The 26,743-nt window shown below is 37.8% G+C and overlaps 1 protein-coding gene across 2 annotated transcripts in view; it reads left to right on the top strand.

The window, feature by feature from the left end:
* The window catches only part of LOC124797865 (methyltransferase-like protein 25B), a 102,257-nt gene that overhangs the window by 29,493 nt on the left and 46,021 nt on the right, over positions 1 to 26,743 (top strand). For both annotated transcript variants that reach the window (XM_047260941.1, XM_047260940.1), the window contains exons 7-8: positions 4,704 to 4,879; positions 23,098 to 23,242. In XM_047260941.1, the coding sequence (XP_047116897.1) occupies positions 4,704 to 4,879; positions 23,098 to 23,242 (321 nt within the window). The remainder of the gene's footprint in view (positions 1 to 4,703; positions 4,880 to 23,097; positions 23,243 to 26,743) is intronic.

Here is a 26,743-nt window from a genome sequence, read left to right on the forward strand (position 1 = left end):
CACAGTAGCTCACACTCTGCCCTGCTTTCCTACTCATAATAAATCCTACTCCCGCTGTACCATTTTCTACTGCTGTTGATATTACGTTATATTTGTCTGACCATAGATCCTTAAATTCTGTGTTTGTATTTCACTTCATTGACTCCCACTATATCTAGATTGAGCCTGTGCATCTCCCATTTCAGATTTTCTGGCTCCCCTATCATGTTCAGACTTCTGGCATTCCATGCACCGAGTCGTAGAATGTTATTCCTTCATTGGTTAATCTTTTGCAGATGGAGAGATCATCATGACGTTTTCAGTTACAGGCCACATGAGCGGTGGTTACACATATGTGTGGTACCCATTGCCTTCTGCATCCTCATTCCGATGATCACTGCTGATTCTTCAACCTTTCGTGTGACAGTTTCCTACTCAAAGAACAAGAGAGTGCCTTGAACCTCTGTCTGCTCCTCTGCCCTCTGTGGTTAGACCGTTGGCACAGCACAGATGACTTCTTATGCCGGAAGTCTTCAGCTCTAATTGCTGATGGTTTTTAACAAAATTTAAGCAGTGGCTGGGTTTGAGCCTGGGACCCATATTATTATTATTATTATTTATTATTATTATTATTGGTATTGGTATTGGTATTGTTACTAGTCGAAGACACCACCCATAGATTGTGGAGTCACAGTCTGATATTTTTCACAGTCAAATATCCTTAATGAGATCTTAATGTTCAACTTTTGAATTTTATGCTTTAAAATATATTACTTGTGTGTTAACTATATAAAATCGTATATGATAGTGATAGCTATTTACAGTCAATAGTTTTACTAGATGAATGTTTATGCTTAATAATTACAGTATGTTAGAGGGAATGAAACAGTGAAAAAAAATTAAAGTAACTTTGAACAAAATTGTGAATTCTATACTTTACTGCAAATAATAAAAAGATCTTTACTTAGAAAATAGTATATTTAATGAAGCTGGTGACAATAGAAATCTGAGATCTTTCTTTGGGTTATGTGTAAGAGGAAATTTTCAAAGGTGTGTAAAAGCATAATTACTCAAAACACTGAATCATAAATTACTCAAATTTAGAACAGAAAACACAAAAAGTGATGTGATTATTAAGTCACTGTATCAGTTGCCCTCTGGAGAAATAACACAAAAGCCTTCAGAAGTCTTTTAATAATAATAGCAATAAGTGTTCTGACATGGAGTTTGGTAACACATACCTTAGCTGGGAAGGGATTTAGCATTCCTATCGGCCTTCCTTATTCTCCTGTTAGCTTCCCCTTTTCACCAGTACCTACATCATTTGTGAGATATCCTTCTTACGTGGAGGAACTATCTCTTAGAACTGGTATGTTAATTCGCGTCTGAGGACTGTTCAGCATTGTATGTTAATGGAGCTTTCATAAAACCTTAGCTTTGTAAAATTTATGCTGGCAACACATAAATCAGTGAAATAGCAAACTTGTTGCAATTGAGGTCATTAAAGGTGGAGCACTAGCGCACTTTGAAGGAAGTAACCTTGCTGAGGGAATAATTCATTTGGAGAAATTTGAAAAATTAAAATTGCGCCAAAAGTATTTAAAATTGAATACTCTGGAATCTGTGTGACAGACTGAGAAGGCAAGTTTCTGGTTTCTAGCCTTATTCTGGCACACTGTTTTAATGTGCCAGGAAGGTTTATTCAGAGACAAGACACTGGAGTATAGTGCATGGCAGGATGCAGATGTAAGCTCAAATATCGTGAATTGGCAATGATGAAGCACCAGCTGAAACTTAATTACTAAAAAAGGTCACCATATTAGATTTGAATGCCTCTAACATTTAATGCTGCCACACACTATCCTCAGTCACTTCAGCTGGAATCATTAGGCAGCACAGTGCGTTTCTGGTACACCTCTTTGAACAATGTGTTTGGGCTACATTTAAAATTGATTTTATTGATTTTTGTGTTAGTGCATGCATGATGACAGCTGTTTTGCCATTGTAGTGTTAATTATGTGAGTCATATAGAAAACATAACAAGTGTTACTTGTTCAGACAACAGCAGTAAGGTTCCTGTATATAAATTTACTGAGAGATAACCAGTAGCAGAAACAACTTGGAACAAGTCCGTGCATTTGCCATTTATTGTGAGACAAAATAGTTGCAGCACATGGTGTGGAGCAGAGGAAGAGGACATGGGAGTGACATGGCAAAGTATTTTTACACTGAGGAAACTGCAAAATATTGTCTGTCTGTCTCTGTGCAGTACACATAGTACACATCACAGACTCAACTTGTTAGTACAATCTTCAAAGCTAGACACTGAAAACTCTGGAGATGATTAAATGAAATCAAATTTCTGCATTAACCACTAGGCTAGGTAATGGTGATAAAAGGTGCCTCAGTGGAAGAGGAGTCTAACATATTGAATTAAGAAATAATTAGTGTGAAAATGCAGTGCATGTGTGTGTAAGAAAGAAATATGAGAAATTGGAATAATGACAGTATTATGAGAAGGGGAAGTACTCACTAATCATGTAAAGGAGATTTTGAGTAGCTGACAGGCACAACAGGAAGGTTGCTGAACATGTGAGCTTTCGGCCAAAAGGCCTTCTTCTAAAGCAGACAAAACACACACATACATTCACTTAAGCACAGCTCACACACACGTGATCACTGTTTCTGGCCACTGAGGTTACACTGTGAACAATTGCCAGGCTGCTCAGAGTCTGACCTCAGTGGACAGTAGCAGTGGTCATGTATGTGCATTGTGCTTTCATGAGTACACATGTAGAAGAAGGCAATGGTGCTTTAATACTGTAAACATGGGGAAGTAGCTTGAGTGGCATAAACAGCTGATCATTTTTTAAGTATAAGTTTTACTGACAGTTAATCTGTTTAAGTTCGAAGAAGACATCAGGATTCATACTTCCATAATTACTAATGTGATGGAGAATTTAAGAACTGGAATATTATTCAATTTGGTATACAAAGTCAATTAAACACTACCAAGAACTATCACAGTTTTTGATTGATATTTCAAGTTTCTATGTTGGTGGCAAGAATAATAAACTGCCAAATTTCAAAGAAAATCAGAAACTCTGGATCATTATCAGCTTGTCTTTTGAACTGATGAAGTTAATTTAGAAAAATTGGAGTTAATCAGGTAACAATTCTACCATTTTTATAAGTAACTGGAATGGGATAGATGCACTGGTTATCAGGAAGGTGAAATTGTATTTGGTAGTGAAAGTGTTCAAATCATTGCCTTGTCATCCTATTTTGAGTTTCTGTAGCTTTCCTACATCACTTAACACAGACTGTTCCTTTGAAAAGGAAATGGCCAAGACCCTGCCCTATCTTTGTTCATTCCAAGCTTGAGCTGTGTCTTTAATGACATTATTATAAATGGGCCATTAAACTGAAAACTTCTTTCCTTTTTTGTTAGTGATAGAAAATGTCAGGAAAAGATCGTTCATGGCATTTGTAAACCAGTACAAAACATTAATAACATAGAATGCAATAAGAAGTGCAAAATTCTAAGAAGAATGAGGATGAAATAGAGCAAAGATAGAGAACTCTTAGGGTGCTATATATTAACTTAGAGTTCCTAAAACATTTCATTTGCAGTCTAGTTCTATGTAGAAATGAAATTTGTATCATAGAAAAATTAGAAGTATTTGGTTTGCTGTGCTACAGAGGTTCATTAAACACTTTCAACATAGAAAAATGCTTAATTATAAGGGACAGTCAAATGAAAATGAAACAGATGGAAAAAAGTAAGTTAACTGTTTATTATTTCAAAAATAATTGCCATAAATGTTAATACATTTATCCCACTGTGAGACAGTTTGCACTTGCCTGCAGAACGGTGATTGTACCCAGATGTGCACTTCGTTGTCCAAAGCAGATCTGCAGCCACAAATGTCTTTCTTTAGGACCCCAGAAATATGGAAATAACATGGGGAAAGATCCGGACAGCATGGAGGATTGTAAGGGCTTCACAGTGCAACTTTTGCAGTGTACCGTAGTCGAAACAACCTTGGCAATACACAAAATCATTTGAAAATCAGTAACTCCAAGTCACATATCTCTCCAGTTGCAGTTTCTATACGATTCCATATTATTTTGTTTTTGAATCAACTCTTAATAAGATCTTCTTTGTTAGTAAAATTTGAAATTGTGTTTATTATATGTCCATATAATATGCACTTGTCTTAGACACATGCTTATCTGCATTTGGACATATTATTTGTCAAAGATTTCATCTGCTGTCAGAATTTATATTGATATATCAGTATAGAATGCAATGATAGATGAAGGTATTAAGAAAGAAATGGAAAAATATAAAGAGAGACAAAAAAAAGCTTTAGTAATAAGTACCGTAAGGGGAATTGAATAGCTGTGTGGTAAATGGTCAACTGTAAAAACTTTAGCACCAGCACTATTTTGTTCACATCTGTCTGATGATTCTCTCTGTGATCCTGTTTGCCTTAAACTTTCCTTCGTATTTTTGGCAAAATAAGTGAAGAGGAAGTATTATCAAATGAAATCTTTCTGCAATTAAGTGGGCGATGCCTATCCTTGTCCAAACTGACCTAGTACATCACCTTTATTCTCTTCTCTAGTAAATAGAAAGGATGGGTTGTGAGTGAGTTTTTTTTAATATTTAGGTCTTCAAAAGATCTGATTGTGTATTTTTATTGCTATGTCATTTTCAGGAACTGAGGAATGCATATGGAATTGGTGAAAATGATTTAAAATTTGGAATAATTGGCTTACATCCTTGTGGTGATTTGGCACCTATTTTATTAAAGCTCTTTACTGGTTGCCCTGATGCTGTATTCATCAATGTTGTTGGATGTTGCTACATGAAAATATCAACAAATATTGAAGGGTGTGTAAATTTTAGTTTTGATATTTCATATTTTTTGTGACTAATTTTATCTTATACTTTGATTTGTACCACATAAGGTAGGAAATTTTGTAATCTGTTATGGATGCGCGCAAAGAAATATAGCCAGTGAATCTTAATGCTGTAGACTCTGGGTGTCATGTTGGGGGAGATCAGAGTGGTGATTCTTCTGCAAAACCTGGAATTCTCAGGTAATTACATTTTACCTGAAAATAATCAGGGAATTTGAGGAACTCTATAATATCTCAGGGAATTCTGTGTCTTTAACCTAGTATTGAAATTTGATTTTATTGATTGTTAGAAATTACTCATGTTTTTCTTGCTTAGAATGTTCTGGTATAGTGATGAATATGGCGTAGCTGACAGCATTTTGAAGGATATAGATTTTACAGGAAATTTTTGCTGACAGCAAAATTTATTTCCACATTAAATTCTTAACAGGAGTATATCTTACTTTTTATGTTAAAAAAATGAATGCTGTTCACTTTTTGAGTGTTACAAATGAGAAAATTCATCATGTCACCCCCTGAAGAAGGCTAATGTGACATATAGGCATCTGTCGTCTCAAGAATAAACAACGTCTGTGTGTAAACTTACTGGTATATTAAATGCAATTAAACTGGAAACACACATTAATAATTTGCTCATACAGTTTTGGTATACACGGAGGTGTGAAACAGGACAGTAAATTTGTAATATTCCACATAACATCAGTAAACACTTGTAGCAAATATTTCAGATATTCTGGTAGCTGGTAGAACGTAGAAGAAGGATAATGAATTTAAGCTTTTGAAGTGTTCTTCCAGACCCTATGTGTCCAAAAGCGGCACACAAGGGATTAGTCCAACATGCTATGTGAAAACTGCTATGAAATTTTTTATGCAAGAAGAGTACACCAAAAGAAAAGTGATGTCAAAATTTTTTCTGTTAAGAGGGACTACAGGTATTTTTTTGTGGTACACACAAAACTGTATTTAACAGTAGTTTATTCAGCCATTTCTGTCCAGTGGAGGAATCAGCAAATGAGCAAAAGTGACTGTGACGAGAGCATAATGTTGTCAAGTACCACGGGAATTACATGGGAACTGTAAATTTAATTTGTTGAAATGAAATACTACTATCCACATGCTTAGTGATGCAGCAGCAGCTTGTAGGCTCATGATGTGCCACTTCCCTCACTGACAGCAAATACCCTATGGCATGAGCGCGTAGTATAACTGTACAATGTGGTCCAAAAGTCTGGAAATACCCTCATAAAATCCATATTGAGTAGCAAAAAGTAAAACAAAGTCCCTACACATGAGGAAGGGGAGGGGAAAAACTTACAGACTATGTCACCAACATGGTGGCCATCTTGAAAGCCGCCATCTAGGATTCGGCTAAAAAATTAGACAGGTAGAGAATTTCACCAGAAAAACGAAGACATTGTTATTTTGAACACAGCTTTATTCATTCTCAGTTTAACCAGTTTGGTGTGGCAAAGCATAACCAATTATGTGTGGCAGTGTGAGTGTTACATACTGAAAAGGCATTAAGCTGATGTTACACGCTCCCGAGAGAACGGTTCGATATGCTATCCATTACGTCGCAGTATTAATGCTATCTTCTGAAACCAGTCCTGTTGAACTTCGACCAACACATTCTGCTGAATTTGACAGCACACATCAACAGTTAGCTGCTTAAGATGAACCAGATCCTGTATTTTCACAGCATAAACCAGTCCTTTGATGTGACACCACAACAAAGGAGTTAAACCTGGGGAATATGGTAGCCACTCTGCTCCACTGCACCTCTATGGCCAATCCACTTTTGGCAGAACTGCACATCCAGGTTCGCTTGCATGCTGTGTCCATAATGCAGTGGAACTTCAACATGCTGGAAGAGTTCTGGAAATGTCCCAGCCTGTGTCAACAGTGAGGGAAAATTGTTACTGAACAGTACCTGATACAGGAAACAAGTGTTACCTGCAGTTGCTGCATCACCCATCCTGCGATGTGTACCCGACAGTCTGTGCCATGTTCAGGTGTTGGAGCAGTTGAAGTTTGTATGGGTGCCGTTCATGCTGCAGTAAAATTCACAGTATTGAGGTAAAGCTAACCCCACATTCTTGCGACAGGTGACAAGTGCTCTGTTGCAGACTCTTGCTAAATGGTGCCAGCACACTCACTATCCTTGCTTTGTCATTGGTGGATTTTGATCTTCAAACGTTTGGTTTATCAACGACAGAACCTATTGTCCGGAATTTGGCCAAAAGTTTGTCAACTGCACTGTGAGAAATGGGTAGTCTGGTCAGGTGGTGACTGTTGAAATCCTTAGCAGTGACCTGTGTGCTCTGAAGATAATTTTTGATGCATTCTTCATGCAGTTATGACATTTTGGTAATCTGTAAATGAGAAAAGAGCAGTTAAAACATGATCACAAGTAAATGTTACCTAATGTAACATGTCGGGCATGGGATTTGCACTTTGCACTGTTTAAAACTCCACTTCATGCCTTTTCGGTATGTGACACTCATGCTGCCAAGCGCATCACTGCTGCCACATATAATTGATTATAACTTGAGAATGAATAAAACTATGTGCAAAATAATAATGTCATTGTTTTTCTGGTGAAGTTCTGTATGTGTCTAATATGTCACATGATCACCTTCCCATTGGAAATTTTAGAGTTGAATCCAAGATGGCCACCATATTGGTGACATAGCCTATAAGTTTTTTTCCCTCCGCTTCCTCACATGTAGGAAGTTTATTTTACTTTTCGATACACCATTAAGATTTTCTAAGGCTGTTTAAAGACTTTTGGACCACCCTGCACATCATTGTGATAATTTTTGGATTTTGTACTCATGATGTAACAGTTCTTTGTTCGTTTCTTATAGTCCTCACAAAAATGCAAAGTGTCTGTTGAGTGAGAAAAACAAACATTGACAGTACAACAGGTGCACCTGAGACAAAAAAATGTAAAATCGAACAATGGAAACTCCAGCTTGGAATATCAACAATATTAGTAAAAGGATACATTGCTACTCACCATTAAGATGACCTGTTGTGTTGCAGATAGGTATAATGAAAAGACAGTTACACATTGTAGCTTTCAGCCAAAACCTTCCTCAGTCTTTTCTTTGTGCCTGTCTGCAACTCAACAGGTCAACTTTGCAAAAAAATGTAATGCATCTAGACATTTCTAGTTTTATTCAGCCCAAATTTGAATAGAGTAGGAAGATTGTCCCAGGCATTGTTTTGCATATTGTGCTGCGTACCAGACAAACTTGATCAAATTCATAAAATATATGAATGCAAATTGATCATGCACAAATGACTGAAGTTTAGGAATAGTTTCACTGATAAACCTGAATTGACAAAAAGCCATTGGAAATTATATTGTCTATCAGTTTCTCAAAAATCTCTTTCCACTATCATCCTGAAAGACAAAGATATCAATATGTTCAGGCCAAGAGTCCACCATGAATAATGAATTATTTTTTGCTGTTGGCATGACAATGATTAAATTGTAATGCTGAAAAATCATGCTTTCCTATTTTACTTGACTTTGTAACATCAATTAAAAGATTTATGCATGTGTATAGTCCTTTCCTAATTTTTGTTCTTAAGAAATAAAAGTGCATTTTGGATGCACTTTTTTGACAAAACCTGACTGATCTCCTTATACATAACAGTTGTGGAAATAACAGTAGCTTTGTCTTAAGATCATATATGAATTTCTTTACAGTTTGCCATCTTCTCTACATGTTAACTTGAAACTAAACCTTGTAATTTTGCTGCATCCTGTACTGTAAGATTTCTTGAACCTGCTCAACCAACTTGAGGAAACCTAGAAATCATTAATGTTCATGTCCATTGCAATTTAGAGTGCCTAATTTTGTGGATCTTCATTGGTAACAGTACTTTGTTTGTCAGATGCAGTTTAAAATTTTTGCCCTAGTTTTTCTTTAATACTTTTCGAATTTTGATTTTGTGCATACTAATTCCATGTGTAAGTCTGTATTCCATTAGTACAATTCACATTCATATTGTATGAAATGGAACTTCTTGTCCATACTGCTCCTTCCTTTCTTTGCTTAAGCAAAAGTTCACAGCCTTTTCCGTGTTACTGAAAGCTATTACAGTATATTGTTTCTTTGCACTTAAAAGGTATTCTTGTTCTGGACTCGCGATTACCCAAAAATCTTCGCTCTAACTGCAGTTTCCTGAACTGCCATAGTTTTTTCAAGTTTCCTCTAATGTTTCCAAAGTTTCTATCAAAATGTCAGCATCATTTGAATTAATGTCTTCAGGAGAAATGGATGATGTCAATCTTCATGTTTCTTCTTTGTGAGACTTAGAATATTAATCGAATTCCACATTAATGTGAAAATTTAGAACCTGCTCAAAGTCAGTTTCTGTTAGTAGGCATATATGTATATTAATACAGTTTTATCTCTACTTTTAATGCTTCAGGATACCACGAAAGGGTCAGGTAATTTTTACTGTTTCTTTAGATTAAATGGGTTGCAAATTTGAGAGAATTATAGTTGTAAACAGTTGTTTTAGAGCAACTACTATTGAAAAATAAAGTTAACTTTGCAAATTAGATCATGTTATGTCATATTATGTGTTATAGTGGCCGGCACGAAAATAGGGCTTCAAGGTCATCTTGCCATCTTATTTTTAGTCTAGAATATGATGGAGTACTTTCCAAAAGAAAATTCTCACTAGCTGCTAGGGAAAAAAAATGAAAACTACCATTACAAGAAATTTAAGAGGGAAACAATTTTTTACTTCAACCTGTGGTAGTAACAGAATCACTAAACATACTCAAAGTTTACAGATGCACATGCTGCTTGTTTAATTTTGGAAATATAAAAGTATTCCGAGATAAAAATAAAATATTATAAGAGATGTGAAACTGTGCCGACTGCATAGCGAAAAATGTAGTCGCTGATGAATTTTCATTTTGTAGGGCTGCAAAGAAAATTCCCTCGAGAAAGTTTTTAATAAGACTACAAAATTATTTTTGGTAACATTTCAGACATCATTATTATATCGTATCACGTATGGAGGCAAATTATTTCCATGATATTCTGTGCGCAGCCAGTGCGCAAGTCTTTGTTGGCCGTCGCCAAGAGTTTTGTTCCCTACTTCCCGAAAATATTTTACTGGCGGCTAATACATATCCTTCGTCATTGCATCCATCACTCAAAATGCCAACATATGTTACCCAAAAGTAATTCTAGTTATTTCGAAGCCAATATTTTCACTGAAATCGAGCAAAATATTTGTTCGAAAAGTTTTGTGAAACCCAAGTTTTATTTAAATTTGCTGTAAGTCTATTATTCTCGGCACACAATATGCGCTTGGTGTGCAAAAACCTCGTTCTTACTATTGCAATGTCCCTGTCTTGTGTTACAAATTTCATCCATCATTGCAGTTTCTGAATTAAAAACCAAGCGGGTAGAGAAGACAGTGCATTGAAGTGACTGACCAGAATAATCAATTTTATCACGGACATTACCCTGTATTTCTCTAGCCATTGGATACTATCCTCTGTCATACTAAAGTAATACAATTCTATGTTCTACCTTTTTGTAAAAGTCATCAAATATCATAGAGTTCTATTCTCTTTCTGGAGAATCAGAATAGGTGCTGGGTCTGTTCTGATGTTACGGCACTGTTTATGTATACAGATGATATAGAAGCACCACAATGTTTTGTCATTTTATGAACTTCATTACCCTCACTACGAAACAGCTAGTAAATCTTTCTATGAAAAAAAGGAGTTAAATTTCGAATGTACAAATAAACCAAATGCAGTAAGATTATGTCTGAATGTAAAGACATTCGATGCAGGTTTTCAGGAAAAACTGTTGTTAATTGACAATCTTTTTTTAATTGACAGTTACCGTTGAGTAAACTAATTGCCGCCACTTGTGATAAATTAATCAGACATCTACTGTAAGGGAAAAACATTCGCAGTATGTTCTCTATAACTGAAATGAATAGACAAACATTTAAGTCAAGTCAGCTTTTTACATAGACAGCACTTACCTAAACTAAAGGATCTAGACAGCACTTACCTAAACTGAAGGATCTTCTGGCTCCGTCGTGTTCTCAGATTCATTGTCGCTTGTTTCTGCTAGGTGTATCATCACAGATTCCACTATGGTGTCTCTTAAACCCTGGTTCAAGAAATCAGTTTCTTGCAATGCTTCTGCGTGTTTTACTCACCTCTCCCAGTCTTGCTGAGTAACATTGTCAAGAGCTTTCTGTGTTAGCTTCTCGACATTAGCAAGATTGAAAGTAGTATTTCTTTTTGCTGCTTCTCACTTTACTTGGGCCCATATCGATCGAATGGGATTATACTGGCTGTGATGTGGTGGTAGACGTACCACTTGGTGTCCCATTTCATTTGCCAGTTGATCTAATTTGTAAGTCTTTTTGGCACCTATGATTTCTTCCTTAGACAGGAGTTCAGCCTTCATTTCATCAACTGGAAATGACACATTCTTTCACTTTAACCACTCCATGCCATCTGCCTTGCACCAATTTGAACGTGGCAGCTTTTCTATCTGAATGGAGTGGTAGTTGGTATTATCCATCACGATAATTGACCCTTCTTACAGTGCGGACAACAGTTGAATAAACCAATTTTTAACAACTTCTCTATTCATTTCTGAATGGTAATTGGATTGGCAAGAACTTTTTCCAACAGGAGGAACAAGTTTGGCCTCTGGTATGAAGCCTGTGGTTAATGAACCAGCGTGGGTGATGATTAATTGGCCACCTCTACCAGTAGGCACTTTCAAACTGTCATTTACTTTCGAGTCGCGCCATATATACTAACTGGCTTGGTTCTGTGAAACCCAAGTTTCATCCGAGGACACTACAGGCCTGGTGTCTTCAGCACGCAAGAAGTGCATTGTATGCATGAACTTTGCTCTCACTGCTGCAATGTCTCTGCGTTCCATTAAGAAATTCCGTCCGTCATTACACTTCTTGAATCGGAAACCAAGGGAATGGAGAAGACGAAGAACAGAGGTCTTTGAGCCCAAGTAATTAATTTTTTCACAGAGCTCAGCCTATATTTTTTTAGCCGTTGGCTACTCTCCTCTGCCGTAATATCCAACTACAGTTCTACGCACGAGCTCTTTGTTAAAATCGTCAAAGTCGGTTGATTTCCATTCACATTCATGTCCCTTTCTTGGAGAATTGAAACACTCATTCATGTCTGGAGATTCTGCCAATGACACAGATTTGCTAATACGGCCTACATTTCACTTGAAGACATCACATGCTTTAGTAGTAAGTTTATGAATTTGTGCAAAATTTAAGTTATTCCTTGCTTCTTCATTGTTAACCAGATCAGTAAAAAACTTGAGTACATTCAATATGATAATTTTCGATTGCTTACGAATGTCTTTCTGCCCTTTATGCACACTGACCGGAGGAGTACTACAAGTAGGCCACTGCTCCTGCATTGTCGTTCACCACCAAACACATGTCAAAGCACCTTTCTAAAGACAGTAAGACACTGAGATCGGACGAGAACACTCGATATAGCATGGCACCACTGAGCTTTCAGCTGCTCTGACCTACCACACCTTTAACAGTACCTTGAGGGCTCTACTTTCGTGCCAGCCACTATAGCCAATGTGCTGTCAGCCGCAGCTGTGCTCTAGTAATGAAGTGCATCTGCAGACTGCTCTGACTCCACTAGGAGAGTACTTCTCACTAACAACCTCGCCGGCTGTGATAATAGCAGTTTTCAACATTTTAAAAAGAGCTAAAATTTATACAGTATTTGCTTGATTGTAGTCTTTTCATGCAAAAAATTGCGGATCGAGTTTCCACATCTGAGACTGGATCATTCCCTCATCACTTGTGATAGAAAACCATTTTAATGATATAATTTGATCTTTTATGTAACCTATATGCTATAGAGTAGGTTTATCTGTGTGTGTTTGCTTCTTAATTCACTCCATCCCAAGTTTACAATAAACTTCACTGGCCAAAAAATTAATAACCCCCATGAGACAACCCCCCCCCCCCCCCTCAGCCATGGTAATGACCCCACTTTGATGAGGAAGAGAGTCCACAAGTTTTTTTCAGGTATGCTGTATCCAACTGAAGCAACTCTTATAAAGATACCTGATTGTAGGGATGTTGATTGCTATGTTACACCTGCTGTTCCAATTAAAATCGGGTGACATAGTGAGCCAGTTGAGGTTCAGTAGAGTACCTAAGTGTTCACCAAAACAGTTAAGTATGCATGCTGCTCTGTGGGCACTACCATTGTCATCTTGGGATACAATATATCCATGGCATACTCATCATGGCGATATAGAAGAAATAACGACACTTGTTCGCTGAGAATGTTGAAATAAACTTCATGGTTCATGTTCGTGATAACATGAACAAGTGGGCGCAGGTTGTGCTATGAAAAACAGCCCCTCAGTGTCTCAGAACCACCTTCAGCCCAATCTACGTTCTCCTCAATTGTGGATTAAATTCATTGGGTTGACTGTGCACTTGATGCTGGGAAGGAACTGTTAATTCCAAAAGCTAGGTTAATGTCATCACTTTTAGTTTTAATGTCAGCAGTGTAAACATTTTATCTCATAAAATTAAGTACTGGCCAGCAATTCTTCTCATGTTTACCATTTCAATATAGTAAAGAATAGAGTTTTGTAATGGTGGTGTAGCTGGAGGGTGGATACTTATGTTATCACTTACTAATTTACACTACCTTGCAGAATCAGGATACACCTTTCTCTTTGGCATGCTGTGCTTTCAGTACTGTTGGTATCTGACACATGACATTATGTCTGATCACTAAATTTTGATTAAATGACTGTACAACATTTTCAAAAGAAAACTTTGGAGCTAGAAAGCTTGCCAATGGTCACTATTACCTGGGAGACACAAATAATGGCTTTATGAACACTATTTTCAACCCTGAATTTCTGTCTCAAGATCTAGATCAGAATATTGAAGTTGGTTTTACTGAATCCTTGCAGATTCTGCTGATAATACCAAAATCTTGTGCATTTAAAGAAATAAGAGTGATTGTTACTCAGTATTTTAAGTTTATAGGATTATGTTATTGCCTTCTGGTATTACTAATCTCTGAGCAAATCTACTAGCCAAGTTGTGCTGCTTTTAGTAGAGTGAAACATTTTCAATATGAAACTTAGGCTATACTCCTGTTCTTACCAATAAAAGCTTGCTTCTTCTGCATGGAAAGAAACTGAACTTTTTTCCCCAAGTAGTGCAAAACACACACACACACACACACACACACACCAGTTTGTAATTTTGTTTTTCCCCATAACTATTCTTATTTTGCACTCAGCCTAAGAGGTAGTAGTTTTCACAGTGGTACTCAGCACCTCTCCAAGGATGCCTTATTACTTAAAGTTTCTTTGAGAATAGTAACTTAGCCTGGAAAATAAATTGTTTACTAAGCAGTAACACACTTGGCCAATTGTTCTTGTGTGAAACATGCTACAATGGAAACATCTGGTGGGAAAGGGGCGGATCTTAGTATATCAAAGTTTTCATTCATTTTGTAAGAAACCCACAAAGATATACCAGGTGCCCAGATATACAGGAAACTAACAGACTTTGGAAATAATTCCACATTATTAAGACTTTTGTGTGCCTACCTTCCTACCTCAAGTTCATGTAAGGAAGTCACTGATTCATCCTCTCATCCATCTTTTTCCATGTGGTTTATCAATGTGCTGCATGCATGTTTGTGTAGTTGTTAATGTTCATATTTTACTCTCAAGAGTAAATTGCACTTGTGTTTTCACTCTGTGTTCCTACCTAAAAAACAGAGTACTATTGCATGCTGTCGCTTATAACTGTCGAGTTTCCTATGATTACAAGGAAACACGATGGCTGGATCATACTTATCTGTTAGGAGATGAAATTCTTAGAACAGCCAGTAGACACACTTCAAAAGCAGGAACAACTACCCTAACTTTCAACAGGAAGGAAAGAGGGATAGGTTGGTTGAGGTTAGAAAGGCAAGGCAGTTCACTCAGGCTCCAGGCTGAGGGGGGACCATTTGTGAAGATGAGGGGTGGCAGGTCCTTTGTCTTCCATTGTCCTTGCAATCTAGAGTACAAGTGACTTACTCCTGCTTTCTAACCTCTCTCAGCCTATTTCATTTTCCTCCATGAACAAGAAGCTAACAGATCTGAAAGCTAGGATAGTTGTTTTTGCTTTATACGCATCTATCAGCAGTCCTTAGACATTCATCTCCTAAAAGTATGTACTAGCCAGCCATTCCATCTCTTAGTCATGTTATAGCTTTCCCACATGAATTTTCCTTTTGATGCAGTATTTTGTGATTGTTAAATTAGGACAGATGCTTAATATCCTGCAGATTGATTCTTTATCTGCACTCGTAATGTTACACCATTCCCATTAAACATTTGTAGAGGTTGTAAAAGGTGCTCTGTTGACAAAGTTTTTGTAGGGATGTTTGTCTGAAAATGAACTGTTTCCATGTTATAAGAAGACAAAATCAAGCCACATTGTTAACTCTTATGAAAATATTAATGATTTGTAAGCAAATAATGAAATAGTGAAGGAACACCAACTCACCATGTAGTTGAGGTGTTCAGTAGGTACATCAACAGGACTGAAAATGTTGCAAATTTTTTGGACAGTGTCCTCCTTCAAAGCTAACTATTACAAAGTGCATGTGAATGTGTATGTGCCCACAACACATGCTCCCCCCCCCCCCCCCCCCCCCCCACACACACACACACTATGCCTTACATAGATAAATTGTCTTGAAATTGTCTTGACTGACAACATTGTAGTACTGTGGATTGACTTGGGTGAGGGGTTTAAGGGTTTTTTATCAGCTAGAGTGAGTGGGGTGTGAAAGGAAGTGAGGAGGGTTGGAGGGTGGCACTGGTCATCCCCTCTGGCACAGGCAGAGGAGCTGTATGTAGCACACAGTGATGTCGAAGAGTGGACTGGTAAGGGGAGACAGAACAGAGGAAAAGACTGCAGATACGAAGGCATGAACGTAGAGTGAATGAAGGGAAGGTGGTGGGGGATTCTTTACAAGAATTCTCTTGCATTCAGTTATCACTTGCCATTCAGTCATTAATGTAGATGATTCAGTACCACAGTTTGTAAGCTTGTATATGTGTGGTCAGACTATACCAACATGTTTTTAATTTCTAGTTAAACACAACATAATTGGAGAGAAGCTTGACAACTGTATTGGCAGTGTTTTCCATGTCATGAGATGCCAGCACATACAGATTTTTGCTGCAGTACAGCAGTGACCAAGAAAACAAGGACATTCATAGTCAACAGATCGCTGTTGGTGCTCCAAGGACTCTACACAGTGTCAACTTTGAAGTGGATGTATTTCATTGACTTGAATAGGACCTGAATACAAATACAGGAACCATTGCACACAATATGATTGTGCCTCACTGTACTGTGTAACATGTTCTACATGAACAGCAAGTCCATACTTATACCACCAGAATGTAGTGGCTACGGACTCAACAGGTTTTGCATCACATGGGAAATTATGTTCTAGATTGTTACACAATTGTATGGATTTCCTCAGTCTGCAAAGCAAATTCCATTCACTATGATGTAACTGGATAGATAAAAAAAAATTACTCACCAAGCAGTGGCAGGAGAAAACATACATAAAAAAGAATTTTACTTATGCAAGCTTTCGGAGCAGTGGCCCCTTTTTCTGGGAGAAGGGTTGAAGGGGAAGGAAGAGGGATGAAGGAAAAGAAAGGAGAGGTTTAGGAAAAGGGGTAGAGTTAGGAAAAGTTACCCAGAATCTTGGGTCAGAGGAGACTTACCGGACTGGATGAGATGTTCTCTACCCATTTTCCTAAACCTCTCCAGTCATTTTCCTTCACCCCTCTTCTTTCCCCTTCAACTTTTCTGCCGGGATAAGGAGCTAATGACTCCAAAACCTTGCATAAGTAAAACCTTTTTTTATGTGTGTGCTCTCCTACCCCCACTTGGTGTGTAGATTTCTTTATCTATCCAATTACATTATATTCTCAAAAATTGATTATTTTCATTGTTAAATTCCATTCACTAATTTAGCAAATTTTTCTTTGTGAGAGATCTATTTTCAACAGTGGAAACAGCCACATTTGGAATGAAGTTAAACCTGATTCCACTCATTTCTGTGGCTTCTGACACCAATCTATGGACATATATAATTGATGACAGTTCGATATGGGCATACATTCCTCCACCTCACCAACAGGTTTAGAGGCACTTGCTTTTTTACTAGAAGAACGTTGAAAAAGGTAGAGGTATAGCTGAAAATATGCAAAGAAACATGGGCTCAGCTCCTTAGTACACTATATGAACATTATATTCGGGAAATTATGGAGAGCTTGAGGTGGACCATGTGCTTGCTCACTAATGTTACTCAATATGAACCTTTTGATTTTCTCTTGTGGGTCTTCCTGTGGTTTTGTTTATGTGACTGCTGTGTGGTCAAACGAAGAGCTAATTCCACAGGTTATGGTTGTGATTGGAGTGATCCACTTCATACCAAGCATTTTGATTATGCCAGGGTGTATATACTCTGAGACAACTGGGAAATCTGGGAAAAAAACATGAATTTTTTCATCTGGCAGGAAACCAGGAAAAACCCCAGAATTTTTTAGAATTCTGAAAATCTTTCATTGTTTTAGTCTACAGTGTCAAAGCCTTTAGGACAAAAACAATGCATTTCTCCATAACAGTAAAGTGCTGCTGATAAGCATGATGTGACAGTTGTTTACATTAAGTTTGTTTTAGCAGTTGCCAGCAGGATCATTGGCATGCACAGTTGAGTTGCGTATGGGCAGTACCTGTTCCCACTTCCGGCTACTTGAAGTGCGTCTGTTAGCTTTATCAGCAGTAGTAACAAGCAGCCAAATGCTATCCTGCAAATTTATTTATTTATTTATTTTTGGTGCGCCCAAGCTGCCAGATTCGTGTATGTGCAGAGCAGTCTGGGTTGTAGTGGGGAGGGAGTCTGTCTCCACATGAGACACGTTTACGTTTAGTGATTTTGGTGTTTCCTCCTCATTTGCAGCTCTCACGTCAAACGAAAACAAAACAGATTTCTGTGGCTGAGGGTTGTCAAGTGAATTAAAATAAATTCTTGTAATTATGAAAGGCTGAAATATATTATTAGTTTCAGTTTTCTGATTTTTTTTTTTTTATTTCCATGTTTTGCCAGGGATTTCTGGGGTTTTTCCCAGTTTTCTCCCAGATGAAAAAATTCCTGGGTTTTTCCCAGATTTCTCAGTTGTCTCAGAGCATATACACCCTGAGTCAAGCATTAATCGCCTTGCAGAACAATGAAGTTATTTTTGTCAGTTTGCTAAATAAATGTGATTTTTGTTAACCTTTTCACTAAGATAGTCAGTTTATTAGCAACAAAGTGTTTCATTCAACACTATTGGGTAGTTTCACTTTTCACTGAATTTCATATGCACATTTTCATCTTCTGGCATGTATAGCATTATGCCACAATAAAGAACCAAGCATGAGATAATACAGTACTGGTACTCCAAGAAAATTTGTATCCCAGAAATCGCACTGAAAAGCTTGATATCAATTTGGGCCTACTTCATTGTGAATCTGGACATATGGATGTGCACTTTAAGCTGAAGTATGCTTTCTAGTATGGTTTACGAAATTCTGATGCTCTAGCATCCTATGATGATATATTTCCTTTATGACATCATGTAAGATCTCTTAATACTGTATATACAAGGTGTTTCGAAATGAATATATGGGTTTTAAGGCTTTATAGCACATATTACATTCACCTTACAGTTATAAATAACACACCAAATGAAAGAGAAACAAAAACTGTTTTTCTTACAATTGTTCAGTGTGAACACTGATCACACATCGAGTCGATAGGCGAGTTGTTCTGAAACCTTGTGTAGTGTGTCAGGAATAACTGTTGCAATAAACTGTTTCTAAAGTCGGAAGATCAGCTGGTATCAGAGGCACATACACATGATCGCATCAGATCATGTGTGAACATGGAAGTCATGCATAAAATGCTGTGTCAACTGGCCCCTTAAGCCCAATCCACCAGTTGGATACAACGTTGTTTAACCAGTTGTGTACTGAGCTATGCCAGTGAGGCGGCTCACCATCTTGCTCCCAAATAAAGATGTGTTGTTCAGCTTCTCCCTGTTGAGACATGGGCCATAGCTGTAGCACATCAAGATAAGAAACAGAAGTTACAATTGATTTACCGAGAAATAAAGGCCCATAAAGTCTCCCGGGGATATTTCTTAGGGCTAAGCTTGAAAGACTCGCACTCGTTTAACACTTTTTTTAGTCACTCTTTGTCATTCCCTACTCTTCCCATTGCGCACAGGTATACAAACAAAACTGTTTGAGTTGTTCTTTCATTTGGTGTATTATTTACAATTGTAAATTGAACATAATAAATGCTACAACACCTTAAAACCAGTATGTTCATTTTTAAACAGCCTTTATATGGGCTTCCTATGTCATAGTAACTGCCCACGTGCAGTAACGCCTGTTTTCTGCTGCTCTCTGGCAGCTCCTGAAACGAACGTATTTCTAACAGGTTGTGGGAAAATATTCTGAATTGTGCTTCGAAAAGCATTACCCTCAAAGTAAATTTCCTTTTACGCAAGATGAATTATGTTACGTGTGAGAATGTTGGATGACTCTCTTAAATCACAGAGCATTTGACTCTCATTTAAAACTCAACACATTGAGGACCAGCCACTTAGAAGAATTTCCTGCTCAGAAGATAGGAAGAAGTGCATTTTCACCTGGGAAAAGTGCTTTTTAACCGAGAAATCTGGGACTTTTTTTCCTTGCCTGCATATACACCTTATATGTGCATCAAAACTTAATGTGTGGATACAGTTTGTACGACAAATATGGTGTGATTGTCATGTAGAGAAATTTTTGACATGTACTGCCAAAGGAACATCGCTTGCAGTGCAAGAATTAAGAACATAGAAGATTTTATTGTTACTTTTTATGGAGAAAATGCATGTTTCTGGGTATATGTACTGATATGTATAGTTTCATCTAGTGACCCTTCTCTACATCCTCTTGCGAGATTGTTGGTATCCTGTGTATCCTCCGTAAACAATTGTACAGTGGCATTGTGGAGGGCACATTGTACATATATTAGCCCCTTCCTTTCCATTTCTTGTTTTCGCAAAGACAAAGGAAAAAATGGCTGTTGGTGTGCCTCCATATGTACTATCATTATCTTATTTTCATGATCCTTGCACGAGATATACTGTTGTATCTCTCCTCAAGTATCGAGGAGGATCGATTAGTAGCCTCTATAGGGGGCAGAGCATGGACATTGAGATGTGAGTCAGCAGACGCTGGCAGGAGGTGTGACTGATATCGGCAAACTCTGGTTTCTTGTCCACTTTAAATCAGCAGGCACCATAGTCAGGAAACCTGTTCACATACTCTACATGAAGCGCTCCTTTACATACCATTACATATTGTGTTGGTAACCTCACTGTGGACTTTTATTCTAGGGCATTTGATATGCTGCTTATGACAGGCTTGATCTCCATTGTAGAATTGTTGACTTAGAACTCCCTGGGTGAAACCATGCATCACCAACACCCAGCTTATACTGTTTGCGAAAGTGTTCCACACCTGTTCACTTTATTCCGAGCACCGCGTAATGTAACTGACCTGTCTTGTGTGTAAAGAACAACTTGTGTTTGTATCTAGCTTGATATAAAATATACAATGAAACTAGCAATGCCATTTCAGTTCACTGAGCATCTGTGACAAGCTTCCGTAAGGGATATATGAATCTGGCAGGTCTTTACTGAATTTGCTTGACATCTGGTGCAAGACAAACTTGTCAAGGACACTAAACATTGGGACAGTTCTCCAGAGTAAATCACACTAGTCTTCAATGTGATTTACTGAAGAAGGTTGCTAAAGTTGTCCAGCATCTAATGGAAAAACCCTCCACATCTCTCATTCATGCTACTGCTTTCACAAGTTCATTAAATTTCATATTGTTACTACTTAGATATTCAAACACTATGAGAGGCTCCAAAAGTTTGGCACCAATGCTATAATTATAAACTATAGGTTCTTTTTTGTGTTTGTGGGTATTACCTAGCATTTACCAGTCAGAGGGAGCTGCCAGTCTGTACACTTAGAAGAAATATTGCCCAATTCTTTCTATGTTTTCTTTAATTACCCATTAGCCCAGTGGACTCACATTTGGGTGGATGACAGTTCAGACCACTGTTTGACCATCCAGATTAGGTTTTCTGTGGTTTCCTTAAATTACTCCAAGCAAATGCTGGAATGGTTCCTTTGAAAAGACACAGTCGATTTCCTTCCCCTTTCTTTCATAATCCATGCTTGTGCTCCATCTCTAGGGACCTTGCTGTCAGCGGGATGTCAAACTCTAATCTCCCTTCCTTTCTTCATTAAACCATCCAAAAATGACAGATTTTTGTAGACATCTGCATCCTCTAGGAGTAACCTGAGAGTGTTGTTAATCCTACACAATAAATCACTTATATTTATTGAAAATATTTGTATCCTGTTAAGCTTCGTTGGGTCACACCCAGTTTTTTTTTTTTTTCTTTTTTGTGATCAGAGTTCTGGCACATTGTTTAGTTAGTATTAGCAATTATTTTTCAATGCTGGGTGTGGTTATTTTGATATCACCCATTTATGAGTTTATGTAGCTGTAAAAAGTTGCTTCAGTGCTAGCATCACAAGCATGATGGCAGGATCTACATGCATTAACACAATTTTTCATGCCCAGCAGCGCAGAAGTGGTTGGAAGATTTCAGACTCAACTTTGTATATGTTTTCATGTTTGGCCTACTACTTACCTGTGCCTTGTCATCAGCACTCTGAGATTTGAATTTAAACATTAGTTTCATACTGCTTGTATTTTTCTCATAATGCTGAATTGAGAGTGATATCTCCTTCATTATCACTTGTGTACATATTTGCTTTACTTTTTCATGTTTTCTGTTGTCATCCTCCAAATGAAGCCATTGCTTAACATAATTATAAAATTATGTCTTAAAAATATCTCTCTCTCTCTTTTAGCAATTATTTTTCAATGCTGGGTGTGGTTATTTTGTTCCTTCCCCTCTCTCTATCAGAATCCTCCTCCCCACTCTCCACCTCTCCCTTTCTCTATCCATCTCCTGCTCCCCCAATTTTTGTCAATCTGACCCTCCTCCTGCCTCTGCCTGTCATCTCTTCCTTCTCTCATTCAGTTTATATCCTCCTTCCAGATCTCTCTGTCTATGTGCTCCTCCACCACTTTGTGTCCATCTCTTCCCTCCCCCCCTTTTTCTGTTTGCCCACTACCACTGTCTCTGTCCAATTTTTCCTCCCCTTTTCTCTTTGACCATCTCCTCCTCCCCCACTCTCCGTCCATTTCCTTCTACCCCCCTCTTTCCATCACCTCCTCCTACCTCCTCTCTTTGCTCAGCAGTTCCCATCAGCAGACATAGCCCCTGGAACACTTTCCGATGCTACCTGCTCAACACTCCTGTTGTGCAGGGCAGCCCTTCTCACCTGCAAGCCTATGAGAGCTGTAATCAAGGCACTGTAAGAAGATCCCTGACAGTTGCAAAATGGGCTGGACACAGAAGCTCCATGCGCCTGCGACAACTGGTCACATTATGCAATTTTCTAAACATCTATGCGGCAATGGCTCTGTGTCGCTGGAGCTCTATAGACAACTACTGCATTCACTGCAGCCATTTGCGTTTCATAGTTGAAAGCTAACAACAGGGCTGCCAGCTGTCAGGGATCAACTTAGGCCGACTTCACTATCAGTAGGCCTTACCCCAGCAGTACTTACTGAAAGATAGTATGTGTGCCAAATGTGGTTAAAATCAATTCAGTGGTTTAGAGAGATATGTGGAAAACACACTGTATTTGATTCCGGTTTTCCACATATGTTTATTGATTTAAAGTTTTGCTTTTATGTTTCGTGCTGTAATTTTCACCATATTTTACTTTTTCTTCAAATTTTATATTTCAGTCGTCCATCTTTAGCAGACCATCAGCCATTGTTAATCACCATTTATTCTGGTTTACTTTTTTGTCATTATAGATAATGACAAAAAATAATAGTGATGTGTATTATTAATCAAGACTTTGTATTGATTACAGTACACCAAAGTTCATGGGCTATCCACTAAGCACTTTTGTATCCAAGAGGCCACATATGTTGAGTTTTGAAGCACGTGAAATAGCATGCCATGCAATAGAGACATACAGAGATCGTCTTCATGCTGGTGATTATGAGAATTTAAAAGTAAGTACTTTTTGCAGGTAAATAGGTCTTGGCAACACTCTAGGTAATTGCTAGAATACATATTCAAAGTGGTTGCCTGAGCAGATGTGTCCACATAAATGATAGAATGATTTTCAGTTCTTTGTATGCCTAAATCCCAGCCTCGTGCCCTGTTTTTGGGGTGGGGGCTGTTGGTGAATGATTACTTCTGTGTTTATTTTATTTTTTTTGAAAAAAGTGGAAAAATATACTGTGTCTCTGTTCCACAATAATCTGTTTTTATCCTACCTATGTACGAAAAGTATGGTAATTGGAGGAAAGGGGAGAAAATGCTGTATGAAAATAGGCAGAGACGAAATAGAGCAAGTGAATAACTTCAATTACTTGGGAATTGTAATAATGGATGATATGTATTGCTCAACAGAAATTAGGAAAAGAATTGCAATGACAAAAGAAAGATTCAAGAGGAAACAGAAATTAATTTATGGACCACTAAACAAAGATCTGAGGAAAAGACTGGCCAAATGTTACATTTGGAGCGTTGCACTGTTCAGCGTGGAGACCTGGACATTGAGGAAGGAAGGTGAAAGAAGATTGGAGGTGCTAGAGATGTGGATATGGAGAAGAATGGAAAAAGTGAAATGGAAAGACCGAGTAAGGTATGAAGAATTATTAAGAAGAGTTGGAGAAGAAAGAAACATGCTGAAAGTCATCAGAAAGAGAAAACGGAACTGGATTGGACATTGTTTGAGGAGGGACTGTTTATTGATGGAAGGAATAGAAGGAATGGTGGAGGGGAAAAGGGGAAGAGGAAAAAGAAGATATCAAATGCTGGACAATATCAAAGGGGACAAATATTCAGAAATGAAAAGACTAGCTATGGACAGACAAAAGTGGAAGAGGCTTAACCCATGAAAAGACCTGCCGTAAGACAGAATAACATACTACTACTACTACTACTACTACTACTATTACTGTGTACTTCCTTTAACTATGCTGAGTTGCTTCTTGGCTCAGAACAGGCAAAACCATATCATCTCCTAAAGACCACACGTAACAATAATTTTTCCTGTGCAAATAAAAGTTTTTAGTTTAAATGCTGGAAGTGATTTGGGGGCTGTTTGGAGCAACTCACTATCATAACATCAATATGTTCTCTTTCACTTTAATTCCATAATAGAATTCAAGAAATAGTTACAAATCTACAGTTTTGATTTCTGAAACTTTGTATAACTATGCCTTGAACTCATTTCCGTTTGTGTAGCAAACTCTCCTCCCTGTCAGCACTTTGCGTTTCTCTCTCTCTCTCTCTCTCTCTCTCTCTCTCTCTCTCTCTCTCTCTCTCTCTCGTTGCATTCAAATAAAGAATAATTCTTACTAAAAGTTGAACTTGGTTAAACATTAGTACCAGCCAGGACAAACCGTCAGAACTTTTTAAGTACAAACATTTTAATTCTTTATGTTGCTGTTTTTATGATTTGCATTTGATTTTAAGGTAGAGTTCATCTCTGCTTCTTTGGTTGGTGATGTTGCTCAACACATGCAGTCTGATTTCATTGATGGCCACATTATATTCTACACCATATTTCTTGAGGATGTTGAAGGAATTAATTATTTTATCTCTTTCAAAGAAAGGTTATCGAATTCCTTGAACTAAAGAAACAGAATCAGTGCAGTATTGTAAGAAAAATTATGAAATTACAAATCTACAAATAGAGTAGAACTTCTTACCTATAAGGGTATTTACTGAGAAAGGAAGGTGGCCATATTCAAGTTTTAGTGCAGCATATAATCTTAATTTGTTGCAACATTCAGGTAATTACTCAATCTTTCACTACACCAATAATTTACAAATGTGCTACCCTCCTTCTTCTCTGCCGCACTTCATATTATTGCTTTCGTTCAGTGTGACAGTTACATTCTGTCCACAGCGGCTGGAGATAGCGGTCATGTGTGCATGAGGTGTGCCTGCTTGTGTGAATGTGTTTTGTGTTTTCATTTCTGAAAAAGGCTTTGGCCAAAAGCTCATTGTGTAAGTCTTTTTGTTGTGCCTGTCTGCAACTCATCATATCATCTTTACAGTGATTATCAATCTATACTTTTTGTGACTTCTATAAATTACTCATTTCTTAGCCCCATTTGCTTGCAAGCGTGACTCACATAGCAGGAAGGTAGTATTCTGTAGGACATCCAAATAATTTTAGAAATTATATTGTCTGCCTGGAGTGTTATTAAATGTGTTTATTCACAATTGTGATTTTGGCCTATTATGCATTTCTGGCATAATGTGATTCTGGCTGGTACTAATAGGAAGCTGAAGTTCAGCTTTTAGGAAGAATGCTTTTTTTAAATCCTAGATCCCAATTTTGATTCCAGTAAAATCTGTATAAAAATCACTGTCTGTGGTGGCTGAAACTTCCAGCATGAGTAGTCACCTCTCATTCTGCCAATGACCTTGTCAAAGAGGGCGAACAGTGGTTCATGGCTCTTACCACTGGAGTGAGAAATTGCCCCTAAATGGCGAAAGACTCAGCAGTGATCAGTGGTATGAGAATGAACAAGGCACTGGAAACTACTGCTTAAAAACAGGTAATATCCACAGGACATGTGGCCTGTGACTGAAAAAAGTGTCATGATGATCTCTCCACTTGCAAAGGATTCTGGGTTAGTTTCCCAAGGGGAAGGGAACCGGAAGAAAAAGGTGGAGTAACAAACAAAGCACTAAAATTCTGCTAGTCAAATTCTACAAGTTGGAAAGTGGAATATCAGAAGTCTGAATGTGGTAGGGAAGGTAGAAAATCTGGAAATGGAAATGCAAAGGCTCAATCTAGAAATAGTGGGAGTCAGTGAAGTGAAATGCAAGGAAGTTCAGGATTTGTGCTCAGACAAATATAGGGTAATATCAACAGCAGCATAAAAAGGTATAATGGGAGTATGATTTGTTATGAATAGGAAGGTAGGGCAGAGTGTTTGAACAATTCAGTGATAAGATTATTCTCATCACAACTGACTGCAAAACAATGCCAACAACATCAATACACACTGATGTTGCAACAGGAAGCTGAGATAGAAAGAGTGGGCTTTGAATGAGTAACTCAGTATGTCATCTGATAATATTGGAGGATTGGAATGCTGTAACAGGGGAACGAATTGAATGTGGTACTACAGAAGTGTATGGGCTTGGTAGTGGGAATGACAGAGGGAAAAGTATCAAAGTATAGGAGAGGTCATATAGGTGGAAAGAGTATAATGAAGACCCCTGTGATGGAGAGGAACTGCCACCCGATGCGAAAGAAAGTTTGACAGAGCTTTGGAAGACTTGTGATCAAACGAGACAGAAGGGATGGCTAACATTTCTTTGCACTTTGTAAAATCAGTTGGGAATGGAGAACAAGCAACTATTCAAGTTAATTTGCAGAATTTATGAGACTGGAGACATACCATAAGTATTGTGGAGAATATCATACATGCTATTCTGAAGAGAGCAATGGCAGATACGTATGAGAATTACCGCACGGTCAT

The sequence above is a fragment of the Schistocerca piceifrons genome, chromosome 5 (assembly GCF_021461385.2).
Source record: "Schistocerca piceifrons isolate TAMUIC-IGC-003096 chromosome 5, iqSchPice1.1, whole genome shotgun sequence".
NCBI lineage: Eukaryota > Metazoa > Arthropoda > Insecta > Orthoptera > Acrididae > Schistocerca > Schistocerca piceifrons.